Here is a 24,141-nt window from a genome sequence, read left to right as displayed (position 1 = left end):
CAGGGTGACTTCTTTACAAGTCTAACGCCATTCGCGTGCAAGATGTGCTCTGTTACCATGATGTGCAAAAGTCACCAAAGCAAAGCTAACTCTGCAAATGGCCCATCCATAATCATTTACCTGTAACTAGTGCGTACTGCTGCTCTCATTTATGATCCAAATATTTTGCTTACTCTAACTGTGCAATGTTGAGCACATGCGATCTATAGTAGACATACCCTTGTGCAATCTAAATGTTGAGTGCTTTGTTTACTTTCAGTTAGGACTATTATACCAGTGCTATAATACATAATATACACTTCAGTTGTACAGCCTGGTTCACGACCCTTGTCCTGCATGCTTCTTCTCCTGTCCTTGTCCTGCTCTATCTTCTCCTGTCCTTCCCTCACAGGGTGTAGCACTACAGCCCCATGCAACACTCATATTTAATGTTTCATTGTTGTAGATAATGCAATGATTTACTTCTCTCATCCTGTTTACAATTAGTGCTTTTTCTTTTGTCTTTGTTTCTCTCTCCCTTCTAGAAAATGTGTTCTATGTGACACAGTGAAACTGTTCGGCATAAAGGGGATACAGATTTTCCATTCTACTTGACCTAACAACTGAACAAGACAAAAAAAAAAGACAACAAAATACATATTATTTTTTTTATGTTATTGTGTTCATACACTGGTCTTTGCACTCTACATTATCTTACATTACTGTATGTATCATGTTATGTTACGCGGTGTTACACTGAGACATTATGTTACTTCGCTATGGCGCGTTCTGTTCTGTAATATTACATCACATCATTGCACACTATGTTATGTTACTTTATTACATTATTCTTTTGCATGACTTTATGTTAAACTGCTATGCGGTGTTAATTTATAATGGATTATACCGCCTGATACTTTCTGAGGTTATGTTGCACCAATGTATATTAGTTACGTTACTTAATGTTACACTGTTTTAAATCGTGTTACATGCTACATTATCTTGTGCTGTTATTTATTTAGCTATGGCACTTTAAGTTATGTTTCATTACATTACATTATCATCAGTTACATTATGTTATCCTGTGTAATCTGTTCTGGTACTTTATGTTACATTGTGTTGAATCATATTGTAACATGTTACATACATACACTTTATATGACATGATCATTTCAGTATATTAAATTGTGTTAGTTACATTACCTCATGTTACTCTGTTGCGTTACGGTACATTGTGTTAAATCATGTGCTATGTTATAAGATGTCACATGCGTGCTGTTACTTTATGATACATAATATTCTGTCGCGTTTTATGTTATTCGTTTTATGATACATTAGATTACATTTTGTTTCACCATGTAATGTCATGTCACGTTACCTTGATTTATCTAGAGCTTTTATGTAGACATAAAATGGAAATAAGCCACTAAAAATTTTCATGAAAATAACATTACAAGATCAACTAATAAAAACGGTTCAGTTGATCATATTTATATAATATAATATGCACATGTGTTGGGCACATTACACGTTTTACGTCACGGTGACGTTCAGGATTGGAACAGCGCCGTCACCTCAGGACACGTGATCCCTTCGAGAGTGGGCGTGTTGTAGGGACCTAACGCTCCGGGGAGTGTCTGCTCTCGGCCAATCAGATTGTAGTGCGAAACCAGTGGGCGTTTTTTTTTTTTTTTTTTTTTTTTGCTCACATTAGCTTGCTTCAACCGCAGCACGCTTCAGTTGAGTGCAATTGAAGCAGACTGTGCTTGACAGTGATACGCTCCCGTGTGACTTATTAACTTTATCGACCAGCTTTTACAACGTTTGCTGCCATTCTGAAAGGCAAGGGGACTTGTATTTGAGCCCCAAGTTCCTCGTGTGAGATTAGCTTGACACTTTTGGGGTTTTGCTTTCGGGACAAGTGAACTTATTGCCCAGCAAGGTGGACTTGTTCAATTGCCTTTCTACCGTTTTCCTTTTTTTCTTTTTTTTGTGGACTTCCATTCGGACGGGGGTTTTGTGTCCCATTTCCAAAGGGGAGAGTCGCATGCTCCCCTCCATCCCCGTCGTCGGGTCTCTATGGAGAGTTTGCCCCGGCGGAGGCGCGCACGCTGCTCGCGTTCTACGCCGAGGCCGCCCCGCCGAGTGGTGACTCGTGAATTTCTCGACCTGGATACGACGAGGCGACACGCTTAACCTCATTTGAATGCCTGTGCAAGGTTTCTGCTGGTTGCTGTGCTGCCGCCACGGCTTCAGTTTGCTGGGCAGGGACTATGGGGAGAAAGAGGAGGAAGAGTCTTTCGAGTTGCGCAATAAGGACGACCTGACTCCCAATGGGCAGGTAAGCAGTGCCCACCTGCCAACCCCCAAAAGTCCCCTATGCCGCTTCTCACATTGTGGGCTATGCATTGCAATGTAGATCATGCATATGGGCTGCTTTTGCACGCTGATACATTTTCATTGCACAAAACACACTTTAAAGCCCAAATGCTGTGCTTTAAATTGGTCTAACTAATCATCAAGTAACAGTATTAAGTTTGGTTTGGACCGCAAGTGTTTTTTTTTGCAATTGACCCACATTGTGAAGCACTGAACTCCCGAACGTTCACATGTGCTTTGTGGAAATGCACACTTTTGTGATGGGGGGGGGGGGCGCTCAGTCGTGTGTTTGTGTGTGCAGCTGCTGAGGTTTGCAATGAGCTTGGGAATCATTGTGCAATCACACGCACGCACGCACACACACGCACGCACGCACGCGCACGCACACGCTAGCACCAGCACACACTCTGATGCAAGCGCCAGTGGTGTTGAAGGGATCCTTGTGTGTTGGGCCTCAAATAAGACTGCAGCCTTGTCCCCTCTGTAATGTTCGTCATGTGATCGGGCACAGAGAGAGAGTATTGTACGCCCCCCCCCCCCCCCCCCCTATCTTGTTAGGGGGCATTGTTGATGCCCTGTGTTTAGGTGGCTTCTTTTCTGTATGTGCCACTGTATGACCCTGTACTGTATGATGGAAAACCGCCATCAACAGCACTGGCAATGTTAGTGGTATGAAAAAAGGATTGGCAAATTAGAAGGGAAATAAGTAGGCCTACAGGAACAGGACCACATTGGGAACAATAAATTTGGATTACAGTGGTGCCTTGAGACGTGAGTAACCTGACTTACGAGTTCTTTTTAGATACGAGCCATTATTCAGCCGATTATTTATTTTTTTTCTTTTCTTTTTCTTTTTCTTTTTCCTTTGGCTTTCGAGCATAAATTTGACCTGAGCGCTGTATGGTGGCAGTAAACACAATTCAACTTCACAATAACGATCAGTTTGGCAACTAGTGAACAGTTCACCCAAAAAGATACTTCATGCTATTTAATGTTATTCTCAGTTGAAGTACACTGTCAAACTACACAACAAACAAAGAGATACACCTATATTTACAGTAAAACTGCCAAACTACGTTGCCTTAAGAACGGCCAGCTAGCTGAATGATATATTGGAAACGCATATTGACATGCTAACAGTTAGCATCGATAGTTGCATTTTTTCAAACCCTTTAAGCAGCGGATATTAGACCACAAATAGTGAAATAACCAATGTAGATAGATGGTATAACAATATCCACAGGCATGTATTCTTTATTTGATATGAAAAATGACAAAAAAATTACTGTTATTAAAACAACTTTTATTCATGTCTGCATTATACAGTACTTGCATCCCGGTGGTCAAGGTGGCACACCAGAAGGAGCAGCACACTGAATTGGCTTGCAGCATTAAATCGTGATGCACAAACTGTTTTCTTTACATTCTATTTAATTAAGTTATTACGCTTTAAAAAAAAAAAAAAAAAAAAAAATATATATATATATATATATTATATATATATATTATTATATATATATATTATATAATATATATATATTATATATATATTATATATATATATATTATATATATAAAAAGTGCGATGTTATAGAGTGCTATTTTTCCCTATTAAAATAATAAAACAAACATTTCTTTTTTTGGGGGGGTCTGGAATGGATTCATGGCATTTCTATTTATTTCAATGGGGAAAGATGCTTTGAGATATGATTGTTTGAGTTACAAGCCCAGTCATTGAACATTTTTAACTCGTACCTGAAGGCACCACTGTATTTTTTTAAGTTGAAAATGTGTTCCATGCACTCACTGAGAATTAATTAAACAGTACCAGAGCTGTACAAAATGTCTACCTTTACAAGACAACTGCAAATGCATGGCTGTAGACCACCACCATGTCTCCCTCCAATTGTTTATGACACTCTGTATGGACAGTACAGTACAAAATTATCTGGTTGCAATAATGACCTCAGCTTGAATGAAACTGGCAACGTTTCTTTCAATTATGTTGACGCTGTGAGTCCATTTACACAATGCAGTTCAAGTGACACAATTCCTTTTTTTTTTAAATTTTTTTTTTTTTTAAACTTTCAAGTGCCACATGTTTGATATGCGCCATGGCAACATCAATGCAAAATAAAAAAATGGAATGGAATCAGAGCCCCTTCCAATAGTGGATACAAATCTGATGCGTATCGGATATCTGCCAATGTGAGTGCAGCGTAAATCCGCGGATCAGATATACCCAGTCAATGCCAGCTTGACCTCTTGAAATACACCGATCGGTGACATGTACAAAGGCCTCTCCCAAACAACAAAAATAACGAACACATTTTTAAAAATACCAATTGTAAATACACGCTGCAGAGAAATAATAGACCATTAAAAATTGTCTAAAGATATGCTAATTGTCCATCAAGAAAAATTATTGCAGACAGTTGCCAGTGGAGTAATGCTAAGGTTCCGCTCATTTCAATCAATGTAGGTAGGCCAACTAAACCGGAATGTAATGTTTAATATTTGTCATATGTGTGCATTGTTTACTTGAATGTAAACACAACCATATCAGATATACAGTATGTTATTTGAAATGGACATGGAAATAGACAGCTGCAATCAGTGTAGTCATTAAATCGGAATTGGACACTGGGACCTGCAGTATAAATCCAGGGAAGTACCCGTAGATGTTTTTTTGGGGTCCAGTTTGACCTCTGGAGTGCTGTCACCAAAAACGTATCCACTACAACAAATCTCTCAACTTTGAATCTACTATATCACCCGGTAGGACACACTAATGCTCAGCTTCAATACGTATATTGTTCTGGTTGTCGTTTTCAATGTTGTGGAATTACACTGCATCATACTGACAGCATTTTTACCCTCTCAGCTAACAAAATAAGGTAACCAAATGGTGGAGTCTTGGACTCCAGTATGAGACTCATTGTCAAATCAATAGTAGTGTTCTGAAGAGCTTATGAGGTCTACAAACATGCCAAGACACATTGAAGCAGTTCTGTAATTTGTTTTTTTCAGTTTTCTGTAGGTAAGTGTAAAGAACTGCAGGTGTAAGTAGTACTACACTACATGGAGCCATTACTTATTGTGCATATCTGCATATCTATCTGTTTTTGACCTCTTGGTGCACTCGCAAAGACCAGTGTGGGATCAATTTGCATGAAAACATTGACAACAGATAAGCTCTGTAGTGTTATAGCCTCAACTGAAGCAGTGGCCGCCAGATAAGGGCGACATCTGTTGCTCGTGGGCGATCATAAGAGATGCTGCTGTGACTTCTTGTTCTTGGCAAACGGTGCCCGTCTCAGTCTTAACAACGTGCCATCTGCTTGGCCATCCACGCAACACACATCTGCAATCAATACTGTATTTCAGACAGCGGTCCTAATTGAGGTGCCTTATGGCTGTTTAAGAATGTTATATCTTTGGTAGCGTTCCCAGATCTTCCAGTATTAACTTGGAGTCTGGATGAAGTTTGCGATTAAATTGTTACAGAGTAACGTCTAAGGGAACACAATTAGCTCTTGTCACCCTCAGATTACTTTGGGTTTCGACGGCCGTTTCAACGTCAAACGTTTTGTGGCATCTTCAGTCGTGTTTGACTTTAGAGGGTCCATTGTACTTACGTGTAGTGCGAATGTCTTTGTAATCTCATTTTCCATTTGATTCCTTCTTTTGGCTTTATCTGATTACCTCTTAGTTGCATGAACCATTTTATTTACTCTGATATCAGCTAGATAATGATAGCACTGCAAGGCTCTTTTCTACAAAAATGCGGCACCCCTGGGGCATGACTTTCCCAGAGACATTTATCTTGTCCTCAATAGCAGTTTGTACTTCAAGTTGATCATTGATGATGCTCTTCTTGTGAAAAAATCAATGCACTTCCTCTAATCCACTTTCTGACTCACTCTGCTCTTCCCTGGATTCTGTATCAGAGTCAATAGTTCACACCAAGGCCTCAATTAAGACCACAGCTGAAGCACTCTGAGCCAATCTCATCAGCTGACCTAGTCTTCGAGCAGCACAATTCGTTATGCTCCCCGCCCGCCCCTCCCTTCAGAATACACACATCTTAGTTGATAGTGTTTGCCTTTCAATGGTGTCAACAGAGGTGGGGGTGGGGTGTGTGTTTGCTGGAGGCTTCAGGCAGGTCCAAGTGACTCCAAGGCACAGTCCCTTGGCCTGTACTGAGGGCTTCATTTTCTGCACAGCTTGACCACACATTTTTATGCAGCAGGTCAGACCTCCCTGGATTTACTGTATGTATATTGGGCCTTGTAATGCTTAAACACTACAGCGATGACCACAGCGACCTAGCATTCTGGTGGCGTCTCCCACTCTCAAAACACGCGAAACCCTCACCGCCCTCTCTGGCATCTTTGCTAGGGAATAGCAAGATGTGGAGCACTCTGTGTACTTTTAAACAAGTCTGACCATAATGATGCTTGAGCAGCTCGACCCCCGTTTCTGCATGTTTGCAGTCCTCCTTGAAAGACTCCGCTCTCCAGCAGCTGCCCAAATAGTCACACTGAGCTCAACACTCCCAGTGACGGGACAGGAGGCTTCTTTTTCCACCACCATTTGCAAAGTATGACTCTTTTTGCCACTTTCTTAAGGGCATAACTCAAAGACCACTTCACAGAATTTCACAAAATCTCATGGAGTGGTGTGGCATCGCCCAATAAATTAGGCCTACAATGAATAGAGCCATGGAAGACGGCAAATATGTCCGCCTATGGTGGTGGTTGGTGCTGTAGAGAATTCTCATGCTGTGCAGACAACTTTTGCTTTCCTTCCATTAATATCCGATATTACTCGTCATTTATAGGGTACAGTATTAGTCCATTTCAGTCTCTCAAGGTAAGAATAACCTAATCTACATCATAGCATTATTATTAGGGATGTTTTCTTTTTTGCCTCTGACCCCGAGTCACTTTATTTTAAGTATCTGCTGACTATTATTAGTCACTATTCGATACCTCGGTAAGGCACTAAGAAAAAAAGAGCGAATCCAAATGGTTTCTGTTTTATTTTTTATTCAACTAATGTATCCCATTATGATACCTTTTTATATGGCTAAATGTTTAGTTCAGCAAAGGTTAAAACCAAGTAAACAAATAAAATCTTGTTATAGCATATCAGTGGTGTTGCACAAAATAAAGATGCAAATTATTCAATTAAAAATTCCCATCCTCCTGAAAAATATTCTTTTTTGTCAATAAACTTCCACTGGGTAGTTTATATTTAATATAAATATATTTTTTTATATTTGTACATATTTGTTTTTATATTTGTACATATGGGTGTAAAAAGTTGCAGCTTAAATTACCAAACATTTTGGTGGAATGCTAGCAATCTTGTGGATGTGGATTTATTTTCTTTCTGCCTCATCTTTTTTTTACACTACCACACGAACCTGGAATATGAGAGTTGTGTCGTATAAAACTAAGCTACTGCCGCTCAATTTTGCAATACAGGTGTATTATTACAACCGCAATTCCAATGAAGTTGGGACTTTGTGTTAAACATAAAATTAAAACAGAATACAATGATTTGCAAATCATGTTCAACCTATATTTAATTGAATACACTACAAAAATGATATTTAATGTTCAAACTGATAAACTTTCTTGATTTTAGCAAATAATCATTAACTTAGAATTTTAGAACCTCTCCAGTCCCTCTCTCAATGCACCCCATAAGGCTTATGGTTGTTCCATGGCCAAACAGATCCAATTGGATTGGAAAATTCATCCATCCATCCATCCATTTTCTGAGCCGCTTCTCCTCACGAGGGTCGCGGGCATACTGGAGCCTATCCCAGCTATCATCGGGCAGGAGGCGGGGTACACCCTGAACTGGTTGCCAGCCAATCGCAGGGCACATACAAACAAACAACCATCCGCACTCACATTCACGGGCAATTTAGAGTTGTCAATTAACCTACCGTGCATGTTTTCGGGATGTGGGAGGAAACCGGAGTGCCCGGAGAACTATGAGGCAGACGCTCTAACCAGTCGTCCACCTTGCCGCTTGGAAAATTAAAGTATACAAAAGCATTACCTTTTTAATAATGCACACCACTAAACCTTGGTGTACAGCAATGGTATCCTTTTTGGGTCTTTGGACAATTGTCTCTCAAGGTCTAAAGATACAGTGTACTTTCGCCCCCAAGAGTTTTGCAAAAGATACCATTAAAAATGGGCTTCCTGTTGGAAAAGGGCCCATTTCGCGATTACGGCTGCTGCCCCCTGTCGTCAGCGCTTCTCGTCCTGCTCTGCTTTTATATTTGGTTTCCGTCGCGTCTCCGCCTCACCACCTCCAGGCCACACATCTGTTCTTTGGGCCGACACTGACTGAGCCCAAGCATTTCCTCATGGTTACTCAGCCTCCCAGGAGAGCTGGAAAGAGAGAGCGGGAGAGTAGACTGGAAGGGAAGGAGGAAGGGGGGTTGGGGAGCCAGAGTGGAAGCCAGCCATGGGACGAAACACATCACGGCATCTTTCCCTCTCTCCTTCCATGCCCTGCTCTATTCTGGAGTGATTCATCCCCGTCCCGTCCAAGGGGGAGCTTTTGCCAAGGCTTTGCATCGCACGCTATCCTTGTTCCCCATCCCACAGCCCATTTACTACATTGACTACACCAAGCATTGTCACGTTCTGTTTGGAGTTACGCACAATAATGAAATCCTTTAACCTGAGCGTTTGGTTTGTTTATGCACGCATTGGTTTATATTATGGAATTACAGCTTTAAAATCAGTTTCGTGACTAGCACTGATTTCTTGTTTTCAGGCATGGCTGTATGCAGAATGGTTTTCTTAACAGTGGTCGTCAGCTTGGCTCAATCTTTTATAGCTAACGTGCGTATGGGCAAAGGGAATTTACAGTACACTCAGGTTCAGTTGTTTTTGGCTGTCTGCTTTGATGTTTACAGTACCGCTCCATGAGTTAAACATTAATCCAATCTCCTCCTTCAAGCTCCCCTTTGCCCCCTGAGCCCATCTGATTCATAAATATATTCCATAGTGGCCTATAAATTGACAGTTCTTGTTTAGTCTTAGTTATTTTTGAGCCTCCCGCAAAGAAGCAGGGGAAAGGGCTATACTTATACTAGTTTGCCCAGTAGTAAAGTGGTGTGTGAGCATGTGTGTATGAGTGGGCCTAGTGCTGACCTGGATAGTATTTCAGGTAGACCAGCAACCTCGGATTGAGCCGCGTTGCCCGCATGAGCTTGCCCATGGCTGAGGTTCAGGCTGCGGTTCAGTTGTACGAAGTCAGGCTGTAGGGACAAAGAGAGTGGTGCCCTGCCCACCAGGGAATGGCTCCAAATTGTGAATAAGCCAGCACTGATGTCTTGTGGGATTTTCCAAGGTCATCTTGGGAATGTAGAGGGCTAAACATTGTGAAAAGAAATGTCTGCTTACCAGAATAGTCCTGGGATGAAAAATTTGCTTAGGACATGAGATCAGAAGCCATGTCAAACTGATGTAAAAAAAAGTGAGGGTTGGATGTGAAGACTTTTCCGTAAAAGTCCTCCGGCTTGGCCACTAGTGTAATTTAGTAATGGGAAGTGTAAAACTGCGCTTGTCAGAGGTATTTTTAGGTAAGCAACCTGTTTAGAGAAATGACCTCAGACGAAGCTCTTTGGAGTTTTGTTTGGTTTGGATGTGTGCAGCTGTCGCACAAACGATACTTCTGTTCCCTCGCCACCCCTGCTCCCCACATTAATGAGGCTGCTTTGCTTTCGGTAGATTGCCACCCTTGCAAGTGAAAGCCAAGCAGTCCATGAACAGGGTTTTGCGAGACTGCAAGAAATCGTCCCGCAATCGGTGGGCTATTCCTTCCAGAAGACCTAGTGGAGGAAACCATTAGCTTTGGGGGTGATTGTTAGGTTTACCTCCGAATCCTTTAGTGTGATTGGATAGTATGTTCAGTTCCATGACAGCTACTAGCTACAATAATAGTGCTATCTGTTATTCAGCTTTAGCAGAGGTACTGAATATCTGTTAAACTTTTCTCTTTCTCTCTTTTTTTGACAGAGTCCAGCCGAGGTGATTCACGTTTCTCAACCGACTTCTACGGCCAATGGGACAAACGGGTAAGTCGCAGAAAAGTGGAAGTAGTCAACCATACGTGTCCACTTCCTTCCAGAGTGCACGTTATCTCATGAGGCCTCGTATCTAAACGTGCACTCAAGTGAGTGTGTGTCTGTGTGTGTGCGTGGAAACGGTAAATGCACATTTGCGCGTGTGCTGGTATCGTTTTTTCCCTTGTGACTCCCCATTTATTTTTATTTAAATGCCGGCTTGTCTGTTTGGTCAGCTTCAACTATATGCTATTGTAATAGCACAAGTGTGATGTGTTTAAATTTAAACTTTGAAACAAATGCCAGTTGCCAGCGCCCGCTTTGTTTCCTGCATAAAATACAACGGGATGTCATGTTTCAGGTGATTGTGCGACCCAGCCAGGAACATTGCTGGTCTCATTCCCACTTTGGTTCAGTTTAGTGTCCTTCCAAGGGAGCATCTGCCACCGTTGTGTGAGGAGGTGAATGAGGAAACACTGTTTGAGTACCTTGATAGAAAAGAAAAGTGAGTGCTAATTTCTGACTAATGAGGGTGCAGGTCAGTTGAGGTCATTTCGGTACGGTTGTTTTTCCACTGTCGGAACTTGTTAAAGTTATGGAAACGTCCATAATTTTGAGTAGAAAATAACAGAAATATACCATCCCACTTTTTGGTACCCTTTTTTGAGGTGCCTGTCCCAGTAGTTCAGTGCCAGTACAGTACAGTAGGCTACAGTCTGGGCGTTGACTCGTCAAACTGATTGTTTAAGAAATGTGACTTCACACTTTTTTTTTCTCCAAACTTATTTTTACTACATTTTCTTTCAACAACAAAAATAAACATTTGTGTCGAGGCACATCATGCATGTACTATACAATTAAACCTTCGTCCATACATCCAACTGATCCAAGTCCTTATTGTCCGGTGGTGGTGGTGTTGCCGTCCTCTTCTTGTATTCTACACTCCATCCACTTATCCCATTTATCCACAACTTGGGTCTTTTCTAATCTTATTTTATTTCACTTTTTCCCATTATAAATAATTCTTCCACTGTGCACACCCACTTCTCCTTAGTCCGTGATTGCACTTTATTCCATAATCGAGTGATTACTTTTTTACTCGCTGATTTCAGCACTTTGAAAAGATGCTCATCCTCTTTTTGTACTGTCTTGTGTTACACTCTCTAAGTAAAGTGTCTTACGTTTCCACATTACGCATTTTATGTTTGGTTTTTCCACTGTCAAAAGTTGTAAAAGGTATGGAAACCTCCAGACTTATAAGTATATAAGCAAGCCTGGAAAATGACTGAACTATACTGTCCCATTTTTTTGATACCCTTTTTATTGGTGGACCCATTTCATTAATGAAAGGACCATTATATGGTTGAACTCATTGGTCAAGTCACTTTTGGTACATGTTTTGTTAGCTGTTTCCAATGTCAAATGTTTTGAAAAAAATCTAGTGACATTTCCAAAAATGTATCTAACCTATAAAATAACCAAACTATACCATCCCACTTTTTGATAATCTTATTTATTGCGTACCCATCCCAGTGGTATAAAACGACCATTGTATGGTTGAACTGATTGGTTAAGAATTGTCACTTGCGGTATGTGTTTTGTTTGATGTTTCCAATGTCAAAAGTTTTGAAACATAGGGAAATTTCCCCCAAAGTACCGGTAACTAAGCTAGCCTGGAAATGAAGTGAACTGTACAGCCTTACTATTTGAGAGTGGTAACCTTTAGTTGGGGGACCCATCCTAGTGGTACGGAAACGACCATGGACTAGTCGAACTGATTGATTAAGAATTGTCACTTCTGCATGACAGCATGAAAAAAAAAAAAAAAAAATTAATTAAAAAAAAAACAAAAAACTTCAAGACTTGATGGCTCAGCCAAACTCTGTTGACGACACATGTAAGGATTTACAATTGTTAACATTTTAACACGTTTAACTTCTACGATATTCGGGCTGTGAGACCACTCCCAGGTGTAACCTGCCTCTTGCCCAAGGAGAGCTGAGGTAGCCTCCAGTTTACCTGCAAGCCTAATGAGGAAAAGTGATTTTGAAAACTGATCGATGGATGCATATATCTGAGCAGATTGGGGACGGAAAATGCCTCTTCACGCACCACACTCCACAGGATAATTGCTCAGGTTAATCCTTTATCTAGTAATCGTGAATTTGATTGAAAGACAGAAAAATAATTTTCAAATTAGGCCCTCTGTCCATATGCGTGTGTCCCGCTGAAAACAAAACACAGTGTTGATTCAAAGCCATCGTTTATGGATATCGTCAGCACTGTAGTGAATAAACGTCTGAATAAATGCAACCGCTTTGAAAATGCTCATAGTGCAAGCTTGGCGACTCATTGGGATGCGCGGAGGGTGGGTGAGAGTGGGTATCCTCATCTAGACTATTAGTGCCGGGCCGTGATCTCAGACAGTGATGTGACCAGGCTCTATCTCTGGCATCGTGCCCTTATCTTACACCGCCAGCCACTCCACCCCTTATTCCCAACCACCCACGCTTCCCTCATTGACAATCTCTACTGTACATCTGCAGACTCAAAAGACGATGAGTCACAAAGCTCAACTTGTGGGGACTATCAAGCCCATCAAATGATAAGGAGAAAGGCAATTTTTGGATGCTACTTCATCCTTGAAGGGAAGAAGCCTGTCTAACTGGTGTGTGTGTGTGTGTGCGCGTGCGTCACTCTTACAATGTGGCGGCAACAGCCACGGGTACACGTCATAATTAACTTTTTAAAGGATTGTGTCCCGGCTGTAATCACGGGCGCTGAGAGTTGTGATTAGAGAGGGCTCACGTTCGCTCACTACCTGGCCAGTGACGGAACGCGCCCGCTCCTCGCCTGTGTGGAGCCACGCTAGACTGATAAGTCACCACAATGCGTCCATTATCTGCAGTCTCACGGCACACGCAGCGCAGCTCATATTTACTTTGGAGTCTTAACTGGGTCACGGTGTGGTCCATTTTTCAGCGTCCTTTTGTTAAGGAAATATCCGACCCATACCAAAAAGAAAGTCAGTCCCTTATACGATTCTATGGTATTCCAGCAATGTTTTTTTTTTGTTGATTTCTGTCTGACTAATAACACATTTGCAAAATTAAAGTCAAATAAAGTCATCATGTTTGAACAAAGCTACTTCAAGTGTCTATAAAATGTAAAAATAATTCATTGAGTTAAATATTATTGAGGACCGCTACTGTAAAGTTTCTCCATTGGATTGCATCATCAGTCCTTCAGTTTCTTTTAGATTTTGTATTTATAATAATAATGTATTATTATTATTTTAAATATCCCTGCTGTCGTCACTCTAGTTACTTCTCACGACTGCAGCAAATTAGTAATAATAATAAAAATAAATAAATACATAGTGTACCAGAGAGGAAGGGGACATTTCTCCATTGCTCTTAACGTTTGACCTTCAAAAAGCCTTTTTTGCGTGTCAGCTGCCAAGCTGACTGAAAGAGGCCAGTGTGTGTCGTGTGTGTGTGTGTGTGTGTGTGTGCGTGTGCGTGTGCGTGTGCGTATTCAAAGTGTGTAAGTCAGGGCCCCCCTGCTAATTGGCTGTCTGAGTGTCTGTCTGCCAGCTAGCTAACTGTCACAAACCGTTTACATGTTCAGCACATATATAATGTTTAGATTTTACTTCTGCTTTACTATTTCATTTGGACTCAAATAAAGGGCTCCACTGCTTTGTAACCATTTTTTTGAGTGCGCTGATCTCACACACACACGCACACTCACAAACACACACACTCTCACTGCCGCGTCACAAACTCAGACTTCCTGTCACACACACCCTCCCCCTTTTCAAAACATGAGTTTTTTGTTTTTTTTTACCCCCCCACCACCTCTTCCCTGCATTGAGTCCAGTGATGTCTTGGCTGTGGTCATGGGTAAACAGTGTATTTTTAGCAGGAAGGTCATATAGGCCCAGTCTTAATCACCACATTCCCATTTTTCCCACCAGCCTGCTGGACCACGGGGGTGGGGGGGTGGGTGGTATGGGCAGGAAAGTATTTTCTGTGTAGACAATGTGTAATTATTTCGACTGTATTTACTTTTTCCACCTCCAACAATGAGGTTATGATTTCATAGCCATTTTCTTTGTTTGTTAGTTAGCAGGAATACACACAAAGCTTTATATCTGAGTGAGTTATTTGCAGTGAATAATTCTTTAATATTGCTGAATAATGTCATATGTATGTGGACTTCATTTGTGTGTTGCAAAATGTCTGCATTTTGCAGTGTTTCCAATTCCATTGTAAAGGTGGTGTTCTTTACAATAATTAAGATATTTTGTCACAAGCCACAGAAAAACAGAATAAATCACTGCAAACAATTTTCCACACCCTCTTATTACAGTGATGTGACTGGGTTCAGAATCAAGCACCTCCAAATTAATGTTGAATGGGAGTCAGCACACACCTGCCACCATTTAAAGTGCCTCTGGTTAACCTCAAATACATTTCTGATATTTTCGTAGGCTTTTCCTGACATTTTGTTTCCCTTCCCAGCAGAAGACTAAAGGTTCTGGGCTATCTCTAACTGCAATTTGGAACTGTTCATAATTCCTTCTACCTTGACTAAGGCTGCAGTTCCAGCTGTAAAAAAAAACAAAAAACTAACAACCCCACAGCATAATGCTGCCACCACCATCCCTCACTGTAGGTGTGGTGTTCCTGTGGTGGTGAGCAGTATTGTGTTTGCGCCAAGGATATTTGGAATTATGACCGAAAAGTTCAACCTTGGCTATATTGGACCATAAGACATTTTCCCACATTCCTATATGTTTGGGAGATTTTATGGTCCGATGAAACCTAGGCTGAACTTTTTGTCCCCAATGCCAAAAGGTATGTTTGCCACAAACACAACACTGGTCATCACCAAAGGAACACCATACCTATGGCAAAAACATGATTTGGGGCTGTTTTTCTTCAGCTGGACCTGGGGCCTTAGACAATATGCAGGGAATTATGAACAGTTCCATATAGCAGTCAGTGGTAACTCAAACCCTTAAGCCTTTTGATAGAAAGCAAAACAATATCAGCAAAAGCTGAGAAGAAGACCTGTAATTTATTTGCGGTTAATCCGAGTCAAGTGAGTTTAAATGGTGGCAAGTCTGACTGTGACTGGTTAATTCTGAACACACCCAGATCCCGATTATAATAGGGTGTGCACACTTGTGCAACCACATTGTTTCAGTCGTTTACTCGTACTTCCCCTCTTGAAAAGATGTTTTTTTAAATTGAGATATACAGATACATTAATGGTGGGAAAAGTTTTAAGATTTTTATTGGTCTCATCTTTTTGATAACATAAAAACATAGCATTTGCCCAAGGTTGTGTAGACTTTTTTTTTTTAACCAGTGTATTTGTTGATTCCATTTGAACTTAGAAAATGTTTCTTTAATTAATGCTAAATAAAGTTTGTGTGTTTTGAACGAGGCATTCTTAAGTGAAATTAACTACAAATTAATTAAATTAACTACAGCGGATCCCACATTTGACACCAAATAACTCACACCCACAGCTCTGGTGCACTTCAGCAAGGCACCAAAACCTTAAAACTGTTTAAAGAAAATAAAAACACATTTAAAAAAAAAAACAACAACCAAAAAACGGTAATTTCACATACCCACTTTAGGATTTTGTCTCATTGTTGTCACCCAATGGGGTCATCTAGGCCCGAGAGCAAGGATGGCGTTTTTTAATTTCAAACGTTAATTAGCATCTCTGTGTTTTGATTAAATCTCGACTTAAAATCAATTACTCATTGCTGCAGCAGACAGTCACATGCCAATCAACTCGCTGTGCAACCCGCTCGGTTGGAATTGAGTATGTCCTTTTATGGTTGATGTGCTCGTTTACTCTAATTGGAACATGGAGAGGAGCCAATATTTGCATGTTTGTTATGGAAATTCTCCAATTGTGTAATATGTTCTGAAGAGAAGAGTTTGTCTTAATATGCCAAGAGCAGAGCTATTGTGTGGCGTATAAAAGCTACATGTGGCATATGAGGCATACTAAAGCGACAATACGTGTGCTCTTTGGTATCGTGGCAAATTATGTCCCCTCTATAATATGTATTCTCAGGAGTTGCATGAAGCTGCTCACTGGCCACATTAGGTACACTTGTGTAGTCTAATCAGATTCAACCCAAACACTGTATGAGAGGTATTCATTTACCAATGTCTTTTTTGTGTGTGGTAGATTTAATAATAAATGCATTGATAAATTAAACCCTCTCTGGCAGAACAAATGAGAAGACAGAATTTTCGCATTGGTTCCCAAATGTTGTGACTACATGGTCACGATTTAGCAATGGTTTGTGGTCGGTTGCTTCCTCTTTGGTCTGAAGTGTTACCCTTATCATCGCCTTCCCCTTTTCATCCCACCCAAAGCTTGCCAGGTCACTTTTCACTTTTCAGATGGTTCGAGGGTGTTTAATTTAAGTATGAAAGTCATGTGAGGCAGAGAAAGTAGGGCATGCGCGTATACACACGCGCACACACACACACACACACACACACACAGTGGTAGTGAAAACCATTAGTAATGAATAGAGGAGTATTGAGCAGCTTATCTCTTCATGCTCGTAGACAATTCCCCTTCCTTCTTTTAAATTATCTTTTTTTTGTGTTCTTCACATCACAACTTCCCCTTTGCTTAATTGCGTCTCAGTTCTTCGTGCGTGTTCCTCATGTTGAATTTTAAACTCATCTTTGTGGGGGGCGTGGCTCAAACGGCACACAGTGACGTACTTGGGCATCCGTCATCAAGTGACACAGTTGGGAAACCGGTTGGCAGTCACATTTTGTCCCCACCAATGAGTGTGAAGTTGGTTGTGTGCTTATTTTATGATTATAGTCCACAGCAACTATTCACTTTTGAAGGTGAGCCTCCTAACGTGATTTTCCATGGCATAGTGCTTGTATTTACTGCTCTCTACAGTTAGCGGTATTTCATTAACAGTTAACAGTTGAGTGGGCCGTGGTTTAAGCAAACATGCCTACAGCGTTTGAAAGCAGACACGACGGATTGATTTTTCACCATTTTCAAAGCAATTCTATACACAATTTTTATTAATCATTCAAATTTGGCAAGTTTTTAACAACACTCTTCTCTGTAGTGTGCCAAATTTACAAGATGTGTAATTTTGCAATGCAGGGTCTAAAAAAATCTCTTATTTGTGTAGGATTAATTGTTGATTAATCGTGTCTTGAAGCATACATTGATTTGGTTTCAGTTAGTTTGCGGTCTGTCTACTATGTGCTACGTCTACTCACTTTTCTTGAAATCAAAAGACATTTAGAGTGTATTATGTCACATGTAAGGTTATTATAGAAATGGTAATCAACAAAATAACATTGTCAAGGAAATTTGCTCAAATGCCCATCACTGGTTTTTTCCATTTGCATGTAAGATCTGCAATATCCTGCATTCCTTTACAATTTTGCCAACAATTTCTTATTACCCAGTTTGCAGGAATACTGCATTGAATAAACTGTTCCCAAACTGCTCCCACAAAAAAATCGGCTGGAGCCGAGTCTGTGTTTTGTTTTCAGAGGCATGTCCCCTTATAAAAGTACAAAGAAGGAAATGAATCCAGCTTTTTCTCTTGTCATTATTTATGTCCTCATTGATCTGAAAGCACGGGAAAGCTTTGTTCTCATCTCGGAATAATCAATGAGTCTGAATAGGGCATGAAATCAGCTGAGTCCTTCGAACAAGTGGCGCACTTTGCGAAATGCGCTTATAGTCATTGACGCCAACCGACTGGCACTAGCCTTTTATTTTTAAGCTCGCTAACACACCGCAAAGCGTATCTTTAAGAAAAAGTAGATGGGGTGTGTAGATGGCCGGCCTCGCCCTCTTGAGGAGCGTTAAAATAAACACAGAAATGCGAGGACGCCTCTGAGCTGAGGTCGTTAATAACCTTGCGTGGATGTAACGGAGACGTGCATGCACACTGGCAGAATTAGTCCATACAGTGGCAGGGATTTAGATGTACATGAAAACCATGTCCAGACAGGACCTGGTCTTCACACTGGAGTGTTTATTTCCAGCGTCTTAGATTATTATGCACTATATCTGCAATGGGTCTGCATACGAGAGCTAACAGTATAGCATAACAGTGATATAATACAAGTGAGCTACATGAGCTATTAGGAATTTAAAGAACCCAAATGTCTAAAGACACTTATTTGGACTTTGCTCTGAGCACTTTGTGGATTTAAACGCAGCCGTGGTCCCAGCAGGAAAAGCTTGCACGCACAGTTTATTTTTAATGGTCGTCCTTCTCGGTAATAATATTCTTGGAGTTCAAAAAGCAAACTTTGCTCCAGCATCCTGCAGTTTTCTAGGAAAATGTGGCCACGTTCCACGCCTGCTAAGTGGGGATGGTTCTATTGTTCAAGCCCCACCGGGGCTTGAAAGTAGCGGGTCAACCTCAGCGCCTGGAGGACAAAAACCGCACAGTCCAAACCTGGTTTTGACCTTTTTCAGAAGAGGACACCAGGCTGACCTCCATTGACATCCATCTTGACAACCGTTACTGCTAATCCACTAATTTCCCCCAAAAATCCCTTTAATTTTGACTCAAGACTACAAAGGTTATGAAAATTTAGTAGGATTTCAGACAAAAACGCACCGAAACTAGACGACAGAAATGTATCCCACCAGGCAACCTCCAATTGTTTTACAAAAGGCTTAGGGTTCTCCAACTCCCAGCAACTTCAATAACATGTTTGTGACAAAATGTAGCATTTTTTTTTTTTTTTTTTTTTTTTTTTTTTTTTTTTCCTCCGTACCCATGTCCATCATATTACAACATTTTAGGGGTGGGTTTTATTCCTTTTTTTTTTTTTAAATATATATATTTTTTCATTTTTCATTTTTTTAACTTTTTTTAAAAAATAGAGCCTGAACGCTGCCATTAATATTTGAATTGATGGGCATTGTTTAAAAAAATGATTGTTTAATAGTGGGGCTGTACACCTTTTTAAAAAAAGAAAAAAGAAAAAAAAAAAGAAAAAGAGACTTAAAAGTGCAAAGTAACTTGAAAAAAGTAAAAGGACCATCACTGGAAAAAGTCTACACTTTATTCTTTATTCTTATAGTGGAATCCTATTCGGTGCCGATACAGGTGTCAAAATTTGTTTTGAATAGGTTTTACTCCTTTTTTACTCATCTCTAAAATGCTTTGCAATCCAATCTTATCAATAAAGGAAAAGCGACTGGTGGCCTCAGTGTTTAAATCCGTTCAACTTTTCACAGTCACACTCCAATTTATGTGCGACCAAAGTGAAAGATGGTCGGCAATAATTCTGAAAACAGACATGTTGTGCAGCTCAGGGGCCAACCCCCCCCGAACCCAACCCCAAGGGTGATGTGGAGCTTTTGGATGTGCACAGCTGTCCAACAGCTACATCCTCAAACTGTCCCCCAACCAACTCCCCCTTCATCCTCCATCCAACACACTACGCTACCGCCCCCGCATTCCCAGAAGCCCCGGCAGAGGCCGTAATGGAGGAGGCCCCACAGTGGGCGACTTCCTGTGGAGAGCAGGAAGCCATTTGACATGGGGATTAAGACGGCACAGAGAACAGAGCGGACAGCAAGTAGCGACGAAGAGGAGCGGCTAGTTACCCGAGCTACGTTGCCTCGTCTGTTTGTGTGCTTACTTTTCACTCTCACGGTCACAAATTAGCTCGTTGGCACTTTCTATCATCCATATAGGGTCCTTGGTTTTAGAGCTTTTTAGAGTCCAAAACCTCAAGGTCAAAGTCAAATTCTAAGGTCACAGAACAGTTAAACATTTCCACATTTTTTTTCTGATTGTCTTCAAACTTTGTGGACGTTAATGGGCGATAGGGACTTAATAACTGTTTGTTTTTTTTTTTTTTTTTGGTGCCGATTGATCTTCACCTCAAGAGATCAGCCCAAATTCACAGCAATGAGGTAAAAAAAAAAAAATAATTCAGCAAACAATATCAAGACACAGCTCAAATTAAAGGCCTTGATGGGAGCTTTTCGGATCCATCGTTATTTTGACAATGCACCCTACTATGATGACTTAATAACTGAAAAATCTGTTTATCTGCATTGATATTAAACTACAAAAAAAAAGATGTACAGGACACTGCACTCCACTTTTTCCGCCAGAAAATGTTAGGTTATTTGTCTTTAAAGCTTTATAGAGCTTTAAATTTTCGTCTATTACGTTATCAATGTCATATTCGACAGTACAGTGACAAAAAACGAGTACACAAGAATATGCGTATGAAATACAACCAGGTTAAAAGTTCGTCGGCCCTGCGATGCTGAGTCGTCAGCATAACAGGACCACTCCTCAGTCCACCAACAGATGTTTCTGATCTTTAGCAGTTTAACTCCTCATGGCCGCGACCTCTTGAACTTTCCAAAAGCGATAGGGCCCGGCTGGCTGGCGGGCTCGGCGTCACCTTGTCACGTTTATTTTCAGTCACTCTCTCCCGACACGCCAGCCATGGTGATAAAAGTGATGTGAGCTGTCCTCTGTGGCGCAGAGGGTTAATACTTGTGGGACATGATATATACATGGAACATCTTCCTCCCTAAAAGAAGATCCAAGTCGGGAGTGGTGTGGTGTGAGTGGGGGGCTGTCTTCATGCCACTTCGCTGTCCTGCATGTGGGAGTGGTCACAAGTTATTTATTTACATTCTCCTCTCCGACGCAGCGTGGCCGTGTCAGACGCGGCTGATGAGATGAAGACCCTTATCCTGGAGAAGAACAAGATGGCCCTGGAAGAAGAACCTGAAATTCTGGTCAAAGGTGAGTCAGACACGTAATATAAACCGTCGTTGGCGCCCGCCTCTTCCTGCTCGGATGCTCTTCACAATCACCTACTGTACTCCATGTGTAGGCATCGAGCGACGGCCTTGACCGGGTTTACACAACCTGAACCAGCACAAATGATATCCAGTTTTCTATATACAGTAAATGGTACTGTTCAGGAATCACTTTTGTAAAAAAAAAAAAAATGGCATTAACTGGCTTCAATTAAATGTATTTATATAGCACCAAGGCACTTGGCACATATGGAGCAGCTTTAGGACTCTTCTACATTAAACAAGGTCAACAGTATCCCACATTGTGAACTTGAACAGAACAAAATCTATTTGTGGGGTGGCCATCTGCCTCAATCATTGGTGAGGCAACAATCATATGTGGTGAGTTATAACATTGATAAAGTAGGAATGAATAGGCATAATTTTAGATTTTCATGTGTTTATAAAGTAACTATTTATGTAGTTTTTAACGTAACAAGATAGCTACTTGGTTAATTAGTTATTTATTGACTTATTTAGGCCGTTAGCGAATTGCTTAGTTTTTTGGGGGCAATAGAATTAGTTTATTTGAAATGGACATCACAAAAACATTGGACAAACCAGATTCATTGCTTTATGTGTTTCAGAACTAGCGCTTTTCTCAACACTTGTCCATTTCCAACATTTGTGTAGTTAATCTATATTGGTAAGTTAGCTAGTTGTCCAGTTATTTGTATAGTAAGTTAGCTAGTTGCTGCATTATCTAGTTATAGGATTTTGTGTTTTGGTTAGTGAGTTTGCAAGTTAGTTGGTGTGTTATCTAGTTATTTATTGGTTAGGTAGTTATGTATTTACAGTTGGTTGGTAGTTATTTCAGTAGTTAGTTAGCAAGCAGTCTAATTCGTAACTAAGAAACTACACGTAACTAAATGACTAGCTAACTAGTAAACTAGAAAGCAAGTTAAGAAACTGGTCATTTGTAGCTTATTTAGTTATTTGTCGATCAGTTAGCTAGCGTGATTATGCAGAAACTCTTAGCGTAGGTTTGCACTCTACTGAGTGCTATTCTAGTTCAAATTGTGACTGATTAAACTAATCAAATGAACTGAATTTGAACAATTACGGCTTAAATTAGTCTGGTCTTGATGCCTGGTTGAGCGGATCCTGTCCGTGTTTTAATAAGCACTGTGGAAAATTTCCCGCTTCGCTGTCATCCGGCAAGCTGCGGGCCATATGTGGCCCGTGCCTGCTCGCGTGGGCCCTGTGTAAAGATTGCCGCCAACGTCATAAGCGCCGTCTTGCCTTGCCCGTGTCGTGCTTTTGGGGAATCAACTCATAGGATATTTTTGGTCATTTCTTTTCTTTTCTTTTTTTTCCTCGTTTTTCTTTTCAAGCCAGCACACGGATAACTTGGATGCTGTTTGGTGTAATGGTGGCTGTCACGTTGCCTCGTTCTGACAGCAGTTACCGTGCGACACAGTAGTAAAATCAACTGCAACCCTAAACCCCAAATACGCTCTTAACGCCAGCACTTGTCCATGTCTAGTACTGTACGTTTTATTCATGTTTGCTGCACAAAGAAATATTTTAAAAGTACCCACATGAGGGCCTTGTGTGTGTAATCATTGCCCCTCCACCCTGCCTGCCATCTGAAATAGGCCATGCTGACAGAAAGATATTGCTTTATTGACATACCTCTGTGGATTTACAGTTCAAATGAACTCACGTGAATGGCACCTCCACTCACGCTCCACTCATCACTTATCTGTGGGCCCCTTTTTGGTCCACCCATTAAATGTGTAGTGCACAACAGCATTTTATGATGTTTTTCTGAATATTTTTTTTTTGTAAATGTATGAATATTCATGACAAAATCGAAGCATATGCTCTAACGTGAATCTTACGAACGTCTGTGCTCTGCTGGGCTCTATTTTTATTGTTTTCCACTGGTTGCATGCAATGTTATAGATATAATTAAATCAGCTGCATTTAGTCACAAGTTTGAGGTCGGGCTACTAAATGGTTCAAATGTGTGGGTTTTAGGGTGGATGTCGTATTCAGTAAAGGCTAGTCAGGTGGAGCTGGACGGAATGTAACAACAGTATAAATATTAAAACGGAATCAGATTATTATTATTATTTTTGTTTTTGTTTTTTAAATCAGGGTTGTTTAGCGGATGCCGGATTCTACTGGATGATACTTTGCCACTGCCACTCCCATTGTGCATGAGTGGATTTGAAATGTAACTACAGTAATATGTTATCCATATTACTGTAGTTACATTTAACCAGCAGCTAATTTTTCAAATTCATAAAAGCAGGTGCAGTTATTTGTCTAAAATGCGCAGGTTGCAGATATGTCATTAAGTAAATACTAAAAAATAAAAATTGGTTGTGCTGGTTGTGGATAAAATAGATGGTAAAGGATTGTGCTGGGCGGTTATCGTGACCGTCCCATTTGAAGTGTATCCCACTTGGTCGCGTGCCCGCAACATTAAGCGTAAGAGAGGGAGTGTCAAGAGAAGCTAAATATGTTATTTAAATTAAATCTGTTGCAGCAGATTTGTTTTTTTTATGACAACTGCCCTAAACTTGAGTGCATTTTTTTTTTTGAGTCAAGTGAAGGCAGGTCTGGTGGTCCATAATGTGGATAAAATAGATCAATGTAGGATTCTACCTGGCATTTCCGCCTATCTGCAGATTTCTTTTTTCTTTTTTGCGTGTAGTGCAGTACACAGTTCAAAGTTTTATTTGGATCACATTCCAATTGTACAGTAACAATAGAAATCCGGAAAATGCGTCGTGAGGAGTTGTGTCCTGTTATTTCGCGAGGACAGTGCTGCTTAATGAAGGCAAATGGCA

The 24,141-nt window shown here is 40.7% G+C and overlaps 1 protein-coding gene across 3 annotated transcripts in view; it reads left to right on the top strand.

Annotated features, from left to right (window-relative positions):
• Positions 1–24,141, top strand: part of plekhh3 (pleckstrin homology, MyTH4 and FERM domain containing H3) — a 59,837-nt gene that overhangs the window by 10,969 nt on the left and 24,727 nt on the right. The window contains exons 1-3 of one of the 3 annotated variants that reach the window (XM_061700065.1): positions 1,734–2,320; positions 10,413–10,471; positions 21,190–21,284. In XM_061700065.1, coding sequence (XP_061556049.1) covers positions 2,186–2,320; positions 10,413–10,471; positions 21,190–21,284 — 289 coding nt within the window. In that variant the 5' untranslated portion in view covers positions 1,734–2,185. Of the gene's footprint in view, positions 1–1,733; positions 2,321–3,081; positions 3,130–10,412; positions 10,472–21,189; positions 21,285–24,141 lie in introns of those variants that run through there. The other 2 variants (XM_061700067.1, XM_061700066.1) reach the window with 2 other exon arrangements.

The sequence above is a fragment of the Phycodurus eques genome, chromosome 16 (assembly GCF_024500275.1).
Source record: "Phycodurus eques isolate BA_2022a chromosome 16, UOR_Pequ_1.1, whole genome shotgun sequence".
Taxonomy (NCBI): Eukaryota; Metazoa; Chordata; class Actinopteri; order Syngnathiformes; family Syngnathidae; genus Phycodurus; species Phycodurus eques.
Note: the sequence above shows the minus strand (reverse complement) of the source record. Positions and strands in the feature narration are given on the sequence as shown.